Genomic DNA, 20851 nt, shown 5'->3' with positions numbered 1-20851 from the left:
GAGCGACTAAACACAGCACAGAACCCCTCCCAGCTCCTCAGCAATCACTGTGGGGTGTTGTTGGTGGTATATTGCAGTTTGGGGAGCCCTCATCCACATTTGGGGGCCAGAAATTGCTGATGTCTGTGCCATTTATAGTTCATTGATATGTCAAGAGATATTTTCATTTCAGAGGGAGAAGTCTATTTCTTATTCAGTATATTTCATTAAGAGTACCTTTGCTTAGTCTCAGTCGTGTCTGACTCTTTGTGACTCCATGAACTGTTAGGGGAAGCACACGGACTGAAACTGCCCTTGGCCAGACACCATAGTAACTATTTGTATGAGTTGTTTTACAACAGGAGTTCGTGGTAAAGAACACGGAACTAATAAGCCACCACCAACTGGAAGAGTTTGGAAAGGTCAAAAGGTGACACCACGTGTCCAATCACCTCCCAGAATACTTCTCACTGGCATCCATCTTGTCTGAGCAATGCGTGCGCCACCAGGAAGGACTCAGAATGAATGACCAAAGACAACCCAGAAACTTATCCATTCACCATAAGACCCAAGACTCTGAGCCATGTGGCAGAGTAATTCTCCTGGGTTCCCTTACCCTACTGCTCTCTGCTCGGGTGCCACTTCCCAATAAAATCTCTTGCTTTGTCAGTAAATGTGTCTCCTTGGATAATTAATTTCTGAATGTTAGACAAGAGCCCACTTTTGGGCCCTGGAAGGTGTCCCTCTTCCTGCAACAGACTGCAGCCCATCAGGCTCATCTGTTTTTGAGGATTCTCCAGGCAAGAATACTGGAGTAGGTTGTCATGTTCTTCTCCATGGGGTCTTCCTGATCCAGGAATTGAACCTGGGTCTCCCACATTGCAGGTGGATTTTTTTTTTTTTTTTTTTTTTTACCATCTGAGCCACCAGAGAAGTTTATTGCTGTGGTCATACATTGTTATCATAAAAGTTCCTTGCTTTCCTAACATTCTTCAGGCCAGTGTAATGAAAGAGGTGAATAACATAGAAACCATCGAAAAAACAGTTACAAGGAAAAAAAAACTGGATTTGAGACACTCAGAAATATTGCTGAGTTACCAGGACATGTTACCTCAATACTCAGTTTTAAAATGGAACATATTTGGGTCAATTCTATTGATGTGAATGAACCCAGAGCCTATTATACACAGTGAAAGAAAGAGAAAGACAAGTACTGTATATTAATGAATATATATGGAATTTAGAAAGATGGTACCAACACTCCTACAAGAAGGGCAGCAAAGCAGACACAGACATAAAGAACAGACTTTTAAACCAAGTGTAAACATTTTGTTTGCGCATTGCTTGAATCCAAAATGTGGACATAGTGCTGCATGGCCATTTACTTGTTTCCTTTCTTTCAATCTTCTCTTCTTTTTCAAAAGGTGTCAAAGCTATATGGAGCCACAGAATCTAACAAATGACTCAGAATTCCTTTTCATGGAACTCTCAGATGATCCAGAACTGCAGCCTTTGCTCTTTATCCTGTTCCTGTCCACATACCTGGTCACCGTGCTGGGGAATCTACTCATCATCCTGGCTGTCACCTTTGACCCCCACCTCCACACTCCCATGTACTTCTTCCTCTCCAACCCATCCTTGGCTGACATCGATTTCACCTCCACCACAATCTTGAAAATGATCCTGGACATTCAGACTCATAGCAGGGTCATCTCTTATGCAGGCTGCCTGACACAAATGTCCTTTTTTATGCTTTTTAGGTATTTGGATGGTCTCCTCCTGACTGTGATGCCTATGACCAGTTTGTAGCCATCTGTCACCCTCTGCATTACTTGGACATTATGAACCCATGTCTCCGTGGCTCAATGGTTTTGGTATCACTTTTCATCAGTCTCTTGGTTTCCCAGATGCACAGTTCCATGGTGATAAAACTCACCTACTTCAAAGATGTGGACATCTCTCATTTCTTCTGCGACCCTTCTCATCTCCTCAACCTTGCCTGTTCTGACCTTTTCACAAATATCATACTCATGTATTTTTGTTGGTGCCATCTCTCATTTTCTCCCTATCTTGGGGATCTTTTTCTCTCATTTATTTATTTATTTTTTCTTTTTCTCTTATTATAAAATTGTTTCCTCTATTCTAAGGGTCCCCTCATCAGGTGGGAGGTATAAAGCTTTCTTGACCTGTGGCTCTCACCTGGCATTTGTTTACTTATTTTATGAAACAGGCCTTGGTGTCTACCTCAGCTCAGCCATCTCACAATCTCCCAGGAAGAATTGTGGCCTCGGTGGTGTACACTGTGGTCACCCCCATGCTGAACTCCTTCATCTACAACCTGAGGAACCAAGATAGCAAAAGGGCCATGTGGAGGTTCCTCAGCAAAACAACCTGTTTTAAAATTGTTTTTTTTTTTTTTTAAATTCTCATTCATTCTAATTTTTCTTTGGTAACCACACGGAGCTTAAAGCACTCTAAGATTTTTGTAAATTAATTTTTATTGGAGTATATTTGCTTTACAATGTTGTGTTAGCTTCTGCTGTACAGCAGAGTGAATCAGTTATATGTTTGCATATATCCCTTCTATTTTGGATATCTCTCCCATTTAGGTCTCCTCAGAGCATTGAGTAGAGTTCCCTGTGCTATGCAGCAGGTTCTCATTAGGTTGAGGATAGAAACTTAAATTTGTCCATTTGTACTCTAGTGTAGCACAGCAAGGGCAGAAATTAGGCACAGCTCGAAAAGTTATGACCAACCTAGATAGCATATTCAAAAGCAGAGACATTACTTTGCCAACTAAGGTCCGTCTAGTCAAGGCTATGTTTTCTCCAGTAGTCATATATGGATGTGAGAGTTGGACTGTGAAGAAGGCTGAGTGCCAAAGAATTGATGCTTTTGAACTGCGGTGTTGGAGAAGACTCTTGAGAGTCCCTTGGACTGCAAGGAGATCCAACCAGTCCATTCTGAAGGAGATCAACCCTGGGATTTCTTTGGAAGGGCTGATGCTAAAGCTGAAACTCCAGTACTTTGGCCACCTCATGCAAAGAGTTGACTCATTGGAAAAAACTTTGATGCTGGGAGGGATTGGGGGCAGGAGGAGAAGGGGACGACAGAGGATGAGATGGCTGGATGGCATCACTGACTCGATGAACGTGAATCTGAGTGAACTCTGGGAGTTGGTGATGGACCAGGAGGCCTGGTGTGCTGCGATTCATGGGGTGGCAAAGAGTTGGACACGACTGAGCGACTGAACTGAACTGAACTACTTTGTACAGCATTGAACAAATTACCCACTACCTCATAAGGAAGAGTAAAGTCAATTTAACAATTATACATCCAGTATTTTTCTTCTGTCTTGAAACTTCTATAGACATCTCTAAGAAGACTTGCAAAAGAGAGAAAAAATATATGGTTTGCTTTAAAATTGTAAAAATATGGTTTGTGTTTATTATCAGGACATTCAATAGAATCTATTTTTCTCTACTGGTTACTGCAAGATTAAGACTCACAGAACAAAGAGTGGGGTTTGACTATTTCTGCACATAGTAAAGGGATGAAAAGTGAGGACAGAAATTTCTCAATGACACATCAAACACTGAATGTGAGAAGATTCTTGTTTTATTTACAGATAGTCATCATGTAAGGAAAGCCAAGGCGAGTGCAAAGCAAATCGCTAATTTAATACATAAAGACCAACATCTATCTTTCATATACATCGTGTATTCTACACTCATCCTTAGCACTGACTCTAATGTCTGATTCCTTCTCCCCACAATGTTGTTACTTCAGTTTAACAATTTTACCACTGCCCACATATTTTATAGAGCCCCAATACTCCCCTCATCTCTCTATAATTAACTCTACTCAGTCGCCATTTGGGCTTCCCTTGTGGCTCAGCTGGTAAAGAATCTGCCTGCAATGCAGGAGACCTGGGTTGGATCCCGGGTTGGGAAGATCCCCTGGAGAAGGGAAAGCCTACCCACTCCAGTATTCTGGCCTGGAGAATTCCATGAATTTTATAGTTCATGGGGTCACAAAGTTGGACATGACTGAGTGAATTTTACTTCACTTCACTTCAAGGATACTCAGGGCTTCCCGGGTAGCTCAGCTGGTAAAGAATCTACCTGCAATGAGGGACACTTGGGTTCAATCCCTGGGTTGGGAAGATCCTGTGAAGGAGAGCGTGGCAACCCACTCCAGGACTCTTGCCTGGGGAATCTCATGGACAGAGGAGCCTAGAGGGCTACAGTTCAAAAGGTCAAAAAGAGTCAGACAACTGAAGTGACTTAGCCCACATGCGTAGTAATACATTTTGCTGTGGATGAATTATTTTTAATGTCCCAACACCCAGTGTCTTCCTCTCATAGACAGTGAGGTTTCTGTGTGGTGGGCACTGAGATCCTCTCATGGATCCAGACTCCTGGTTTTCCTACCCCTGTGTGTTTCCCTGCCACTGAGTGTGAGATGTACATAGAGACCCACTGCCAACAACAAGAATGAGGAAGAAATGTTGGGAAGTAATAGGGAACAGAGTACAATAATCTGGCTATTTTCCTGGTGCCTCTCTCTGGTATTCTTGATGGCTCACACTGATAAAACCCAGCTGCCCCACCAGGAGGCCATATGTCAAGGAACTGAAGGAATTCTCTGGATAATATTGTGTGAACAGGTGAATCTTATCAACAGCCTCATGAATGTGCTTGAAAGTGGACACTTGCTGATCTAGCCTTGAGATGCCTACAGCCCTGGCTGACACCTTGATTGTGACCTCTGGGAGATGCACTGAAATATTTAATTAAAGTATCAGTTATTAAATTGTAAGTAAAGATCAATAGTTTTCTAATATGCCAATGACAATAAAGAAAAAAAACCTTAGAATTCAAAATTCATTGGTTTGGTGATTTAGTTGCTACATCATGTCTAACCCTATGTGAAGTTTCAGTAAAATTGGCCAAAAAAAGAGAAGCTATCCTTAGAGACTGTGAAAATGGAAAGTATGTCATATCCATAGTATAGACATAATGCTTTGTAGATTTCATGATTGATACTATCGATTCATAGATATCAAAGTAACACATTGCATGGCTAAATTGAGGGGGAAAGTCTGAATTTTGTGTTAAGATCCTGCAAGTGAGAAGTAATAAGCAAGACTATAGGAAAATTTTCTCCTGAGGAGAAAAGGGACCCAGATGCTTCCCAGGACATTCACTTTTCTCCTTTTCACGTTCCATTAATATTAACAAGTCTCCAGAGATTGGGACAACATGGACCAACTGGCTCATGATGAGCTTTGGGCACTGAACCCTAAGGTCATATCATTGTAAATAATTGGCCAGTGCCTCTAGCTCATTAGTTTGCCAGTTCTAATACTGTGGCTCCACACCTGCTTTGATGCTGATGGAGGGACTCTCCTGTGTATCACAAACCAGGGGTCTACTTGAAACTGCATGACCTGAGCTGTACAGTGGGGTCTGCAGTACCCAGTAGAGAGGAAAGTCTACCCATTTCTAGTTTGTTTCCAGGGAGTTTTTGTTGAGATCATGTTGGTGCAGTGAATCTGGGGACATATTACAAAGCAGATGGGCAGGACCTGAGCCTTGAATGGCTTGGAGCACAGTCTTTATAGAGCATGAGTCCTGTGTGGTGGGCAGGATCTGAGATGCTCTCATTGATCTCAACTCTTGGTTTTCATTCCATTGTGTATTTCTTCCCATTGAGTGTGAGCTAAAGTAAGGAAATGAAAACAAGTTATCCTTAGAAACAATTATTAACTCTGAAAATGAAAAGTGTACATACACATCCTTGGCATACTGCATAGATTTCATGATTGATACATGGATTTTCAGCCCTCAAAACCACACACTGAGTGGCAAAATGAGAAAAAATTGGACTTTAATGTTAAGATCCTGTGACTTGGAATTAAGGAGCAAGAGTACAGGGAATTTCCTCCTGAGGAGAAGAGGGACCCAGACTCATCCTAGGACATTCACTTTTCTCCTTTTCCTGTTCTATTAATATTAACAAGTCCCCAGAGATTGGAATAATATAGACTAACTAGCTAATGATGAGCTTTATGCATTGAGCCCTAAGGTCATATCATTGTAAATAATTGGTCAGTGCCTCCAGCTCTTTGGTTTGCCTGTTCTCATGTTGTGAATCCACACCTCTGTCTCCATCCTTTGTAGGAACGTACATCAGAATGTCCAGCCTGAGTCTGTCTTCCTGTCCGTCCTGAAAAGGGAGAGGCAGGAGAGAGGCAGTGAGTCTGTGCTCCTTGGTCATGTTCCAGCAGAGATGCAGCCCAGCCCAGTAAGTGTTGAGGGAGATAGTGATGATGAAGGGAGTTTGGGAGCAATCTACATGGGTTTGGAATTGTTTTATATTTATTGCTTGAGTACATCTGCATAATTTCTCCCCAATTATATGTACACACATTACTATTATTTTAATAAGAAGAGAGAAGTGAAATATTTTATGTAACATGTATCAGTTCAAGGGACTTTCCTGGTGGCTTAGTGGTAAAGAACCTGCCTGCCAGTGCAGGAGATGTGGGTTCGAATCATGGGTCAAGAAGATTCCCTGGAGAAAGAAATGGCAATCCACTCCAGTATTCTTGCCTGGGAAATCCCATGGACAGAGGAGACTGGTAGGCTACAATTCATGGGGTCGCAAAGAGTCAGATGCAACTTAAGGACTAAACAACAGCAACTAGATCATGACTTAGACAATGTTAAAGCCAAGTTTGAAGCCAGTGATTTTAGACAGACTGACTGCAAGATGCAAGGTAGGGAAGTCCCTCTGCCACCCCAAACTATCGTGCCACTTCTCTGCCAGTCCTGGCAGAGATTCCCTGCTCACTGTGCCCTTCCTCTTGGAGTTTTCTGGAGGGCACAGTGGAGAGCAGTAGGTAGCTAGCTGTGTCAGCTTTAGGAAGAACATATGAGATCACAGGCAAAGACCAGAGAAATGATTGCCACCTGATACTACAGGGTAGATCTCTCTGTTGACATTGTTTCTGGATTTCACTTCCTCTGTCCACTTTCTCCTCTGCACTGATGATCAGTTGATTCAGTCATGAAAGCAGATACAAAATCAGAGTCTTGTGGTCCATTCCTACTCAGGTAAATGAAAACCGTTTAAAATAACATACTCCAGATGTATATGTTGCTATATCTCTGTATTTTTGCTGAAAACTTTCAGAAAGTCTGAAAACAGTGAAATTTGGGGTATGAGACTCAGAGAAGAAAAACTTTATTTTGAATCTTTTATGCTCCGCTAATTCTTAGTGTGTTATAGGGAAATTTCTTAGAATCTGTAAGACTTAGGATTGTCAACAGACTTGATTCCTCATTGATACAAACCCATTGAATTAGGACTAAACAAATAATGGTAGCCCTCTGTGCAATAACTATATGATGGATGAAGAGAGGGCAAAATACATTTTTGGTATTTTGTTACTAATAGTGATAAGGCTAATTCTCCTGTCATCTCTTCATCTGATGCTACGGTTTCCTCACATCCCTGACAGGAGATTTTTGCTTATTTTATTGTTTAGTTTATTGTGATTTTTGTTGGTACAAGTACGTTCTTCATAATGAAGAGAAATGACTGAGGTTTATTTATTTCTGATTCCTCAGAGCCTATATCTTGGTAGCACAGTAGAGGCAACAAGGATGAAAAACCCATTTTAGTGTTGAATAAACTCTTCCATTTTTCACAGAAACAATGTGTGGGCAATATAGCTTCCACACAGTGGACCATTCACGCTAGTGTTTTCATCCTTTTCAGAAAGTTCCATAGGACCAGAGACAAGTTAAAATATTGCTTGTTTTTTTCCTATATCATGGGACTTTCTTTGGGACCTATCATTTTCTATTCAATAGCCTCTACAGCATTCAATCTCTGAGAAGTCACTGAAGAAATTTTCATGAATATGGGGGAAAAAAGAGTCAGAAAAGAAGAGGACATGCACATCTTGATGCATGGGCCAAGACATATTTTAGGATTTCATATTTTCTATGCTCCAGCTCTGAGACAGGAAAGGCTTTGATCTCTTTGCCTTAGAACCCATGAAACTCAGGGGAGTTTATTTTATTAATGAGTATGATCTCCCAATAATGATTGAAATTCTTTATACAAGTGATTGATTGTTTATTAAGTTCTAAACTTCCCTTTAGGTTTGATATACACTGTAGAGGCAAATATTGGACTGAATTTCCAGGAAGGAACAGAAACACAGAGAGGTGGAGAGATTTGCACATACTCCACTTACAGAGTGGAAAGACCCAGGACTCAAACCCTGGTCTGCTCATTCTTACACAAATTCTCAGTCACCTCCACTGTACCTAGTAAGAGTTTATTTTCAAATCTACTTGGGTCCCAGAAGTGACAGGGAAGATAAATTGTCTCAGCTTCTTTTGGTTCAGGGCGTGTATCTGTGAATTATGAAAGTGACGCAGCAGTTTACAGAGGCCATAATGACCCTAACCTGGGGGATTTTAGGGTTTTCAATGATTAGCCATGCATTTTGCTGTCCAGTTTTGAAATCTAAGGTTGAGAAGATTTCCTATATAAGATGAAAATGTGCAGCTAATGTGAAATTATCACAAGACAGACTTCAAAGTTCTTTTCAAAAGATACCTTATTAAAAGATGGTGCAGTTGTCAAAAATTATTTTTTCATTGAAACAAATATTAGTAATTACTAATATTAATTAGTGAAACTGATTATAATCAATTGTTAGAACTTGAGTGACTAATTACCACTCACATATTACATACAAATCTTCATTTGTTTGATATAGAGAGAGGTACAAGAATTTTCATAGGATTGTTGTAAGCAGAAACTGATATGAATAAAAATATAATACATATAGTATAAATTAAATATTCATTTAATATATAAACTATATTAAAGTATGTATTATTGCCTTTAATATATATGTCAAAGATATATTTTAAATTTGTTAAATTTATATTGCTTTCTATAAAAGTACATTTATGAACTGATGAAATGTCTCTCCTTATGCAAAAATGTGTGTCAGGAAAATAAAGTAGTTGTATGTATTTCACAGAGAGATGGAACCAAAATGTCGTGTAAAGAAGTGCATTTTAGGGGCAATATGGATAGTATTCTGTTTAGAGAAGAATTTATGAAAGCTGGTTTTGGATACATAAACGAATACTGACATTATGGAAACGTTAAAAGGAAACAAACCCATCAACTTCACAACACATGCTGCTTTTAGGGATGTGCATGGAGAAGAACGGGATTGAACTGCGATGCCACGAAAACTTTAATGTTTTAAATTTTTGTAAAATATGACATCTGAAGCAAATATTATTAATGTCCATATTTTCAAAGCAGGTGAAGTATTCATGATAGTATTAATAGATATAATAGTCATGGACCTTCTTCTCAGTGTTGTGCAGTATTCTAAGGTGGTGTTTATCAAGCCCAGCTTCACAGAAGGAAGACCAAGAAATTCACATGTAGACAACCTGGAACCAGTTCTAGACTGAGGCTGGGGTAACTGAGTATTTTTAAAATATGCACATATAAATACTAGATCAACTGGACCTGAAAACCACTGGTCTAAGCAACATTAATGATTTTTCTTTAGGTAGTTTCAATTACTATAATAATTTCATGGATAAGGAAACTGCCCAGATGTGTTTTCATTATTCCATTTTGATCTTTTACACAATTAAATTATAGTTTGAATACCAAAATAATGAACCAGAATTACCTTTTAAAGGCAAAAGTGTAAGAATTGCAATCCCTGTATCAGGAAGGATTGACATGGAAATTTGTTATGTCACGATAAGAAGGTTGAGTTCTGACCTGACTGTGAAACCTCCCCTGAAACTCCTCAACTATCAATAAGAGAGTTTATGATCAGGAGAACAAGATCACCAGGTAAAAGGCACTCAACATCAATTAATATGAAGACATGCAAGTCCAGATGTAAATTAAATATCATCTTAAATCTGTTAGGATGGCTATTATATAAAAAAAGCAACAAATGCTGGTGAGGATACAGAGGTAAGTGAATCTTTGTACTTGGTTGGTGGGAATGAATATTTATAAACACTAGAAAAACAGAATGGAGGTGCCCTAAAAAAGAAAAAACTGCAATGAACTGAAATAGAACTACCACAGGACCCAGCGACTGCACTTCAGAGTACATGCTGACAAAATGAACTCAAAGCCTTTAAGAGATATGTGCGTTCCCTTGTCCTTGTGATATTATTTTAAATAGTGTAATATGGATATGTGTCTGCTGACAGATGAATAAATAAAGAAAATGTGCTGTGTATATATAAATGATGGGCTATTATTCAGCCATAAAAACAAGGAAATCTTGCCATTTGTGACAACATGGATGGACCTGAAGGATATTATGCATATTAAAATATATACACCAGACATAGACAGTCAAATACTGTATGATCTCACTTATGTGTGGAAGTGAAGAATATCAAGCTCTTGGAAACATAGTTTAAACTGTAGTTGTGAGGATTGGTGGTGGAGAAAGTGGGGAGATGTTGGTCAAAGGGTACAAACTTTCAGTTATAAAATGAGTAAGTTCTGTGTATCTAATGTACAGCCTAGTGATTATAGCTAATAATTCTGCACTGTGTTGTTGAGATTTGCCAAGAGACTTTGGCTTACTTGTTAATACACATACACACATGCAAAGAAACTGTGTGAGGTGATGGATATGTTAATTAACTTGACTGTGGTAATCATTCCCCATATGTATATGTATTTAAATTGTCCTTTTGTATATCTTTAAACAGTTTCGTCTCACACAACCCAAATATATGCCATTTTGTCAATCATGTCAATAAACTGAAAAAAAGAGAAACAATGAAGTAGAATTATCCTGTCAGTACAGGACAGACAAAGTCCAAGCAATGTAAAGTAGTCTCATACTTCAGACATTTTACTGAGATGGTTCGAAACAAATAATCTTGTATAAGATAAAAAATTTCAAGAGGGTTACTTAAATTTCATTTTCATTCAATCATTGACAATACTGTGCACATGAACCCTATCTTTGTAGTCACCAACACATTAGATCTTGTACTCTTAATTTTAAAAAGTTGATTAAAATTTGAAGTCCATCAAAGTTAAAGATAAGGAGTATATACTAAATGACCTCTAAAAGACAGCTCTGATATTTGAGTAATCTCTATTTCATGAAGGAAGGAAGACAGAAAAACAAAGGATGAATAAAACTCTGAAGATCAAACAAAATGTTTCCGATTATGAACATTCATCTTTGATTTAGAATCCAGGTGACATAGTCTTGAATTTCATAGAGATTTGTAAATAGAAAAGTGAGAGAAATATCTAGAATTGTATTTGAGAAAATAAGATTTATATAAATGACTTAAATTTTTTATATTTGAATTATTATATATTTTCTTAGACGGGGAAGGGAATCTCTTATTCTATAAGGGAATCTCTTATCATCTCTAAAGAAGTAGGCTGTATTTAACTGAGGTCATGGATATATTACCTCTGACATTCTTATTTCTTTTACTTTTCAGTGAAGTTTTATAAAGTAAGAGTGCATAGACAGATGTGAATAACACAGAAACCAATGAAGAAAGAATTCTAAGCAGATAGTATTTGTCACACTGAGAAATATTGCTGAAGGAACTAGGGTGTAAGATCTTAGAAATGAATTGCTTGAATCCAAAATATGGACACAATACTATGTGTTATTTACTTGTTTTCTTTCTTCCAAATCTTGTTTGTTTTTCAAAGGTGTCCAAGGTACATACAACCACAGAATCTAACACAGAATCTAACCAGTGTCTCAGAATTCTTCCTCCTGGGCCTGTCAGATGATCCAGAACTGCAGCCTTTGCTCTGTGTCCTGTTTCTGTCTATGTACCTGGTCACCATGTTGGGGAACCTGCTCATCATCCTGGCCATCACCTCTGACCCCCACCTCCACACCCCCATGTACTTCTTCCTCTCCAACCTCTCCTTGGCTGACATTGGTTTTGTCTCTACCACAGTCCCCAAGATGATTGTGAACATCCTAACTCATAGCAGAGTCATCTCCTATGGGGGCTGCCTGACACAGATGTCTTCTTTTATATTTTTTGGATGTATGGATGGTATGCTTCTGTCTATGATGTCCTATGACAGGTTTGTGGCCATCTGTCACCCACTGCACTACCTGGTCATCATGAACCCACACCTCTGTTTCTCTTTAGTTTTGGTGTCTTTTTTGGTAGCCTTATGGACTCCCAGGTACACAATTTGATTGTGCTACAACTTACCTGCTTCAAAGATGTAGAAATTTCCAATTACTTCTGTGACCCTTCTCTGCTCCTTAAGCTTGCCTGTTCTGACACTTTCACCAATAATATAATCCTGTATTTTACTGGTGCCATTTTTGCTTTTGTCCTTTTCTCAGGGATCTTTTTCTCTTATTATAAAATTCTTTCCTCCATTTTGAGAGTCCCATCATCAGGTGGGAGGTATAAAGCATTCTCCACCTGTGGCTCTCACCTGACAGTTGTTTGCTTATATTATGGAACAGGCCTTGGTGTGTACCTCAGCTCAGCCATCTCACAGTCTCCCAGGAAGGATTCACTGGCCTCAGTTATGTACACTGTGGTCACCCCCATGCTGAACCCCTTCATCTACAGCCTGAGGAACCGAGACATCAAAAGGGCCTTGTGCAGATTCCTCAACAAAACAGTCTAACCTCCATTTGGAGTGTGGGTTGGAAAATGTAGCAAAATTAATATCTGGATCTGAAAATTCTATCTTTCTGATGACATCATTTGTAGCCCTTAGGGCCTACTTAACTCTCCTTGTTTTATACCTGAATATTGCTTCTTTAGATATGTTTTTGATGGGGCTGGGAAGGTCTTCTGGGATTCTATAGATGTCAAAAATACTGCGAGACTGAATCTTATTGTATCTAAGGAGGAGTCTCTCATTTATTGTGGTGGCCCACATGCTAGAAAGATGAACAACTCCATTTTTACAGATTTAGATAGTATATTTTTTGGGAAGCTGTTGTTTATTTTCCAGCTGATTACTATGTTTTAAATCTGTGTATGCAGTCTATGTGGAGAAGGCAATGGCAACCCACTCCAGTACTCTTGCCTGGAAAATCCCATGGACAGGGAGCCTGGTGGGCTGCAGTCCAGGGGGCCACAAAGAGTCGGACACAAGTGAGCAGCTTCACTTCCCTCACTTCACTCACTTCATACTTTATCACTGGAGAAAGAAATGTCAACCCACTCCAATATTCTTGCCCGGAGAATCCCATGGACGGAGGAGCCTGGTGGGCCATGGTCCATGGGGTCGCAGATTTGGACATGACTGAAGTGACTGAGCATGCACGCATGCAGTCGATGTGTGAGGATACATGTCACTGCTTCTCAGCCTTGGCTTTTCCCAAAATCATCTGGGAGGCTTAAAAATACTCACTGTTTTGCAACATTGTGAATCAACTATACTACAATAAAATAAACTAAAAAATTAACTGACAACTGAGTCTCACTCCCAAAGAGTCTATTTATTTTATTCTTATTTATTTATTTTCAAATTTATTTACTTATTTTAAAGGAGGATAATTCCTTCACAATGTTAGACTTAGGGTGTCCTGAACTGAAGATTATAAAAAATTACTTATTTTTATTTTTGGTCATACCATGCAGCTTGTGGGGTCTTAAGTCCCAGACCAGGGATTGAACTCCTGCCTCCTACATTGAAAGGTGGACTCTAATCCACTAGACCACCAGGAAAGTCCTAGCATGAGTATTTTTAAACACACTGAGTCTGGTTCTAGCATGTGGCCAAGGTTGGAACTTCTGATCTAAGTCAGATCGTTCAGTCAAATGTGACCTTTATGTCATATGTCCTAACTGCTCATGGACAAATGTCCCAGATTCTAAAGAGATCTGATCTCATGGGGGAAAGTATGAAGAGCCTGCTGTAGTAACAGGCAATGTGCCAGTGTGTATACTCAGTCAGTAAGTTGCTTCTGACTCTTTAGCGACCCCATGGACCATAGTCTGCCAGGCTCCTCTGTCCATGATATTTTCCAGGCAAAAATACTGGAGTTGCCATTTCCTTCTCCAGGGAGTCTTCCTGACTCAAGGATGGAACCCATATATCTTGAATTGGAAGGAAATTTCTTTACTACTGAGAAGCCCAACAGGCAGTGTGTTTTCCCCATTATTGCTGATAATGATTCTTCACATGTAGCCTCTCTATACCATAGAATTTGGTCTCTGTAGCCTATGTGCTGTTTATAAATCTATTGTCTCTACTCCAAACTCACACTTATATACATTGCTTTGGGGTGTGGCTCTTGAAATGTTTGTTCCATTTTCTAACTTACATATATTCAATAGTGGTCAGTGTACATTGTATGCATTATATACAGTATACCTGGTGTACGTTGCTTTGGGGTGTGGCTCTTGAAATGATTGCTCTGTTTTTTATCTTACATACATTCAGTAGTGGTCAGTAAATTCTCTTTGCCCTAAATGGTCAGCCGCTCCTTTCATACTCCTCAAGCCCTTGGTGGAGTAACATCTTTCTTCACTCATAAGTGCTATGTTCCGTTCAGTTCAGCTCAGTCGCTCAGTCGAGTCCGACTCTTTGCGACCCCATGAACTGCAGCATGCCAGGCCTCCCTGTCCATCACCAACTCCCGGAGTTCACCCAAACCCATGTCCATTGAGTTGGTGATGCCATCCAGCCATCTCATCCTCTGTCATCCCCTTCTCCTCGCACCCCCAATCCCTCCCAGCCTCAGAATCTTTTCCAATAAGTCAGCTCTTCGCATGAGGTGGCCAAAGTGTTGGAGTTTCAGCTTTAGCATCAGTCTTTTCAATGAACACCCAGGACTGATCTCCTTTAGGATGGACTGTTTGGATCTCCTTGCAGTCCAAGGGACTCTCAAGTGTCTTCTCCAACACCACAGTTCAAAAGCATCAGTTCTTCAGCGCTCAGCTTTCTTCACAGTCCAACTCTCACATCCATACATGACTACTGGAAAAACCGTAGCCTTGACTAGATGGACCTTTGTTGGCAAAGTAAAATCTCTGCTTTTGAATATGCTATCTATGTTGGTCATAACTTTTCTTACAGCTTTGTTATTTTTTGCCTGTTAGCCTTTCAGTATCTTTTAAACCAACTCCCAGTTTCAGTTTAGTTTAGTTCAGTTGCTCAGTTGTGTCTGACTCTGCAATGCCTTGGACTACAGCATGCCAGGCTTCCCTGTCCATCACGAATTCCCAGAGCTTGCTCAAACTTATGTTGATCGAGTCAGTGATGCCATCCAAATATCTCATCCTCTGTTGTCCCCTTCTTCTCCTGCCTTCAATCTTCCCCAGCCTCAGGGTCTTTTTCAATGAGTCAGTTTTTCACATCAGGTGGCCAAAGTATTGGAGCTTCAGCTTCAGCATTAGTCCTTCCAAAGAATATTCAGGACTGATTTCCATTAGCATTGACTTGTTTGATATCCTTGCTGTCCAAGGGACTCTCAAGAGTCTTCTCCAACACCACAGTTCCAAAGCATCAATTCTTCAGTGCTCAGCTTTATATTCCAACTTTCACATCCATACAGGGCTACTGGAAGTCAAACCATAGCTTTGACTAGATGGACCTTTGTCAGCAAAGTATGTCTCTACTTTTTTTTTTTTTTCTTTTTTTTTTTTTAATTTTAAAATCTTTAATTCTTACATGCGTTCCCAAACATGAACCCCCCTCCCACCTCCCTCCCCACAACATCTCTCTGGGTCATCCCCATGCACCTGCCCCAAGCAAGCTGCACCCTACGTCAGACATGGACTGGCGATTCAATTCTTACATGACAGTATACAAGTTAGAATTCCCATTCTCCCAAATCATCCCACCCTCTCCCTCTCCCTCTGAGTCCAAAAGTCCGTTATACACATCTGTGTCTTTTTTCCTGTCTTGCATACAGGGTCGTCATTGCCATCTTCCTAAATTCCATATATATGTGTTAGTATACTGTATTGGTGTTTTTCTTTCTGGCTTACTTCACTCTGTATAATTGGCTCCAGTTTCATCCATCTCATCAGAACTGATTCAAATGAATTCTTTTTAACGGCTGAGTAATACTCCATTGTGTATATGTACCACAGCTTTCTTATCCATTCATCTGCTGATGGACATCTAGGTTGTTTCCATGTCCTGGCTATTATAAACAGTGCTGCAATGAACATTGGGGTACATGTGTCTCTTTCAATTCTGGTTTCCTCGGTGTGTATGCCCAGAAGTGGGATTGCTGGGTCATAAGGTAGTTTTATTTGCAATTTTTTAAGGAATCTCCACACTGTTCTCCATAGTGGCTGTACTAGTTTGCATTCCCACCAACAGTGTAGGAGGGTTCCCTTTTCTCCACACCCTCTCCAGCATTTATTGCTTGCAGATTTTTGGATCGCAGCCATTCTGACTGGTGTGAAGTGGTACCTCATTGTGGTTTTGATTTGCATTTCTCTAATAATGAGTGATGTTGAGCATCTTTTCATGTGTTTGTTAGCCATCCGTATGTCTTCTTTGGAGAAATGTCTATTTAGTTCTTTGGCCCATTTTTTGATTGGGTCGTTTATTTTTCTGGAATTGAGCTGCAGAAGTTGCTTGTATATTTTTGAGATTAGTTGTTTGTCAGTTGTTTCATTTGCTATTATTTTCTCCCATTCAGAAGGCTGTAAAAGGAATCCAAATTGGAAAAGAAGAAGTAAAACTCTCACTGTTTGCAGATGACATGATCCTCTACATGGAAAACCCTAAAGACTCCACCAGAAAATTACTAGAGCTAATCAATGAATATAGTAAAGTTGCAGGATATAAAATCAACACACAGAAATCCCTTGCATTCCTATACACGAATAATGAGAAAGTAGAAAAAGAAATTAAGGAAACAATTCCATTCACCATTGCAACGAAAAGAATAAAATACTTAGGAATATATCTACCTAAAGAAACTAAAGACCTATATATAGAAAACTATAAAACACTGATGAAAGAAATCAAAGAGGACACTAATAGATGGAGAAATATACCATGTTCATGGATCGGAAGAATCAATATAGTGAAAATGAGTATACTACCCAAAGCAATTTACAAATTTAATGCAATCCCTGTCAAGCTACCAGCCACATTTTTCACAGAACTAGAACAAATAATTTCAAGATTTGTATGGAAACACAAAAAACCTCGAATAGCCAAAGCAATCTTGAGAAAGAAGAATGGAACTGGAGGAATCAACTTGCCTGACTTCAGGCTCTACTACAAAGCCACAGTCATCAAGACAGTATGGTACTGGCACAAAGACAGACATATAGATCAATGGAACAAAATAGAAAGCCCAGAGATAAATCCACACACATATGGACACCTTATCTTTGACAAAGGAGGCAAGAATATACAATGGAGTAAAGACAATCTCTTTAACAAGTGGTGCTGGGAAAACTGGTCAAGCACTTGTAAAAGAATGAAACTAGATCACTTTCTAACACCGCACACAAAAATAAACTCAAAATGGATTAAAGATCTAAATGTAAGATCAGAAACTATAAAACTCCTAGAGGAGAACATAGGCAAAACACTCTCAGACATAAATCACAGCAGGATCCTCTATGATCCACCTCCCAGAATTCTGGAAATAAAAGCAAAAAGAAACAAATGGGATCTAATTAAAATTAAAAGCTTCTGTACAACAAAGGAAAATATAAGCAAGGTGAAAAGACAGCCTTCTGAATGGGAGAAAATAATAGCAAATGTCTCTACTTTTTAATATGATGTCTAGGTTTGTCAAAGTTCTTCTTCCAAAGAGCAAGCATCTTTTAATTTCATGGCTGCAATCACCATCTGCAGTGATTTTGGAGCCTAAGAAAATAAAGTCTCTCACTATTTCCATTCTTTCCCCATCTATTTGCCATGAAGTGATGGGACTGGAAGCCATGATCTTCATTTTTTGAATGTTGAGTTTAAGCCAGCTTTTTCACTCTCCTCTTTCACTTTCATCAAGAGGCTCTTTAGTTCCTCTTTGCTTTCTGCCATAAGGCAGTGTCATCTGCATATCTGAGGTTATTGATATTCCTCCCTGCAATCTTGATTCCAGCTTGTGCTTTATCCAGCCTGGCATTTCATATAAATTAAATAAGCAGGGAGACAATATATAGCTTTGATGTACTTTCCCAATTTGGAACCAGTCATTTTCTCTATGTCGAGTTCTGTTACTTCTTGACCTGCATACAGATTTCTCTGGAGGAAGGTAAGGTGGTCTGGTATTCCCATCTCTTTCAGAATTTTTCACAGTTTGTTGTGATCCACATGGTCAATGACTCTAGCATACTCAGTGAAGAAGAAGTAGATAGTGTTCTGGAATTCCCTTGCTTTTTCTATGACTATTTGATCTCTGGTTCCTCTGCCTTTTCTAAGTCCAGCTTGTCCATCTGGAAATTCTTGGTTCACCTAGTGTTGACGTTTAGCTTGAAGGATTTTGAGCATTGCTTTACTAGTGTGTGAAGTGAGCACAATTGTGCAGTGGTTTGGACAATCTTTGGCATTGCCCTTCTTTGCAGTTGGAATGAAAACTGATCTTTTCCAGTCCTGTGAAAAATGGAAAACTATGAAAATGTATAGTGTATCACATGGTTGGTCTAGACCTCATGATGCAAAGACTTCATCATTGATACAATGGATTTCAGCATATCAAAATCACACATTGAGTGGTAAATTGAGAAAAAAAGGTCTGATGTTATGTTAAGATCTGCAACTTGTAAGTAAGAAGCAAGAGTACATGGAATTTCCTCCTGAGATGAAAAGGGACCCAGACCCTTCTCAGGACATTCACTCTTCTCCTTTTCCTGTTCTTTTAATATTAACAAGTCCCCAGAGATGAGGACAACATGGACCAAGTGGCTAATGATGAGTTTTGGGCCTTGACCTCTAAGGTCATACCATTGTAAATAATTGGCCAGTTCCTCCAAGCTCATTATTTTGCCTGTTCTAACATTGTGAATCCACACCTATGTCTCCATCCTTTGTAGGAACCTACATCAGAATGTCCAGCCTGAGTCTGTTTAGCTGTCCATCCTGAGGAGGGACCCTGAGACTTCATCACACACCAGGCAGGAGAGAGGCAGTGAGTCTGTGCTCCTTGGTCATGTTCCAGCAGAGATACAGCCAACCTAGTAAGTGCTATGGAGACAGGGATGGTGAAGAGGTGTTGGGACCAATCTACATGGGTTTGGAATAGAGTGCCTTAAAGTTCATATTCTTAGTTTTGGTTGAGATGTGAGAACTTTCATTCAGAGTTCTCATTTCACCCTCACTGGCCTGGCTCTGGCTGGCATCCCTCCCAATAGAGAAGCAAATGTGCCTCTGTAAACTTTCCTCTTGTTCATTTGTGGTTTGGTCACTCAGTTGTGTCTGACTCTTTGCAACCCTGTGGACTGCAGCGTGCCAGGCTTCCCTGTCCTTCACCATCTCCTGGAGTTTGCTCAAACTCATGTTCGTTGAGTCAGTGATGCCATCCAAACATCTCATCCTCTGTTCCCCTTCCTTCTAACACTTCAGTTCATTATGGGATCAGTGATGAGGATGAGAACGTGCATGACGAGGATGACATGAACCATACCATCCTATCCTGTTATTGAAGGCCTCTTAAGTATTGGGCTCTGAAGTATACATTTTGTATTTCCTGCTTGATTACATGTGCATAATTTCCCAATTATATGTACATAACTCTACTATTATTTTAATAACAGGAAATAAGTGAAACATTTTATGTAACATGTACCAGTTCTTGGGACTTCCCTGGTGGCTCAAGTGGTGAAGGATCTGCCTGCCAATGGAGGAGACTCAAGTTCGATCCCTGGGTCATAAAGATCCCCTGCAGAAGGAAATGGCAACCCACCCCAGTGTTCTTGCCTGGGAAATCCTATGGACAGAGGAGCCTAGTGGGCTACAGTCCTTGGTGTCGCAAAGAGTCAGACACAACTTAGGGGCTAAACAACAGCAACCAGATCACGAATTAAAGAACGATAAAATCATGTTTGAAGTCAGTCATTTTGGACAGACTGATTCCAAATGCTAGGTATGTGGGCAATGCCCTGCCACCCCAAACCATCATGTCACTCACTTCCCTGTCAGTCCTGGCAGAGACTCCCTGCTCCCTGCTCACTGTTACAGGAACACTTGTACTTGGTTGGTGGGAATGAATAATGATACAGCCATTGCAGAAAACAGAATAGAGGTTCCTTAAAAAAGTTAAAAGCTGCAACTAATTGAAATAGAACTACCATAGGATCTAGCAACCCACTTCAGGGTAGGTGCCAAAGAAATGAAATCAGAACCTCTAAGGGATATTTACATTCCCTTGTAATCATCATATTATTTTAAATAGTGAAAATGTGTTTATTGACTCTTGAATAGGTAAAAAATGTTGTGTGTTTATATAAATAATGGGATATTACTCAGCCAGAAAAACAAGGAAATCCTGCCATTTGTGACAACATGGAATGATCTGGAAAATATTATGTCTATTTAAAAAAATAATTTATTTTAATTGGAGGATGATTACAGTGTTGGGACAGTTTTTGGCATACATCAGCATGAATCAAAATTTCAAGAGAGTTTCTTAAATTCTATTACCTTTTAATCATTAACATTGTTCTGTACAGTAATACCACCTTTGTAGTCATCAATGCATTATGATCCTGTGTTTAATTAAACCATACTGATCAAAAATTGAATTCCACTAAAGTCAAAGATATGAAGAATATACTAAAAACTTTTAAAAGACCACTCTAATGTTTGAGTAATGACTTACTTCATGAAGAAGGGAAGG

At 39.6% G+C, this 20851-nt stretch overlaps 1 protein-coding gene and 1 pseudogene across 1 annotated transcript; both read left to right on the top strand.

Annotated features, from left to right (window-relative positions):
* Nucleotides 1353-4705, top strand: LOC106502292 (annotated as a pseudogene).
* On the top strand, nucleotides 11717-12711 carry LOC102183231 (olfactory receptor 7E24-like). The gene is given in 2 exon segments (XM_013965137.2): nucleotides 11717-12230; nucleotides 12233-12711. Coding segments are annotated over 2 exon segments (828 nt in total). The 5' UTR covers nucleotides 11717-11881.

The sequence above is a fragment of the Capra hircus genome, chromosome 7, assembly GCF_001704415.2.
Source record: "Capra hircus breed San Clemente chromosome 7, ASM170441v1, whole genome shotgun sequence".
Lineage (NCBI taxonomy): Eukaryota > Metazoa > Chordata > Mammalia > Artiodactyla > Bovidae > Capra > Capra hircus.
This window is presented reverse-complemented; position numbering and strand designations above follow the sequence as displayed.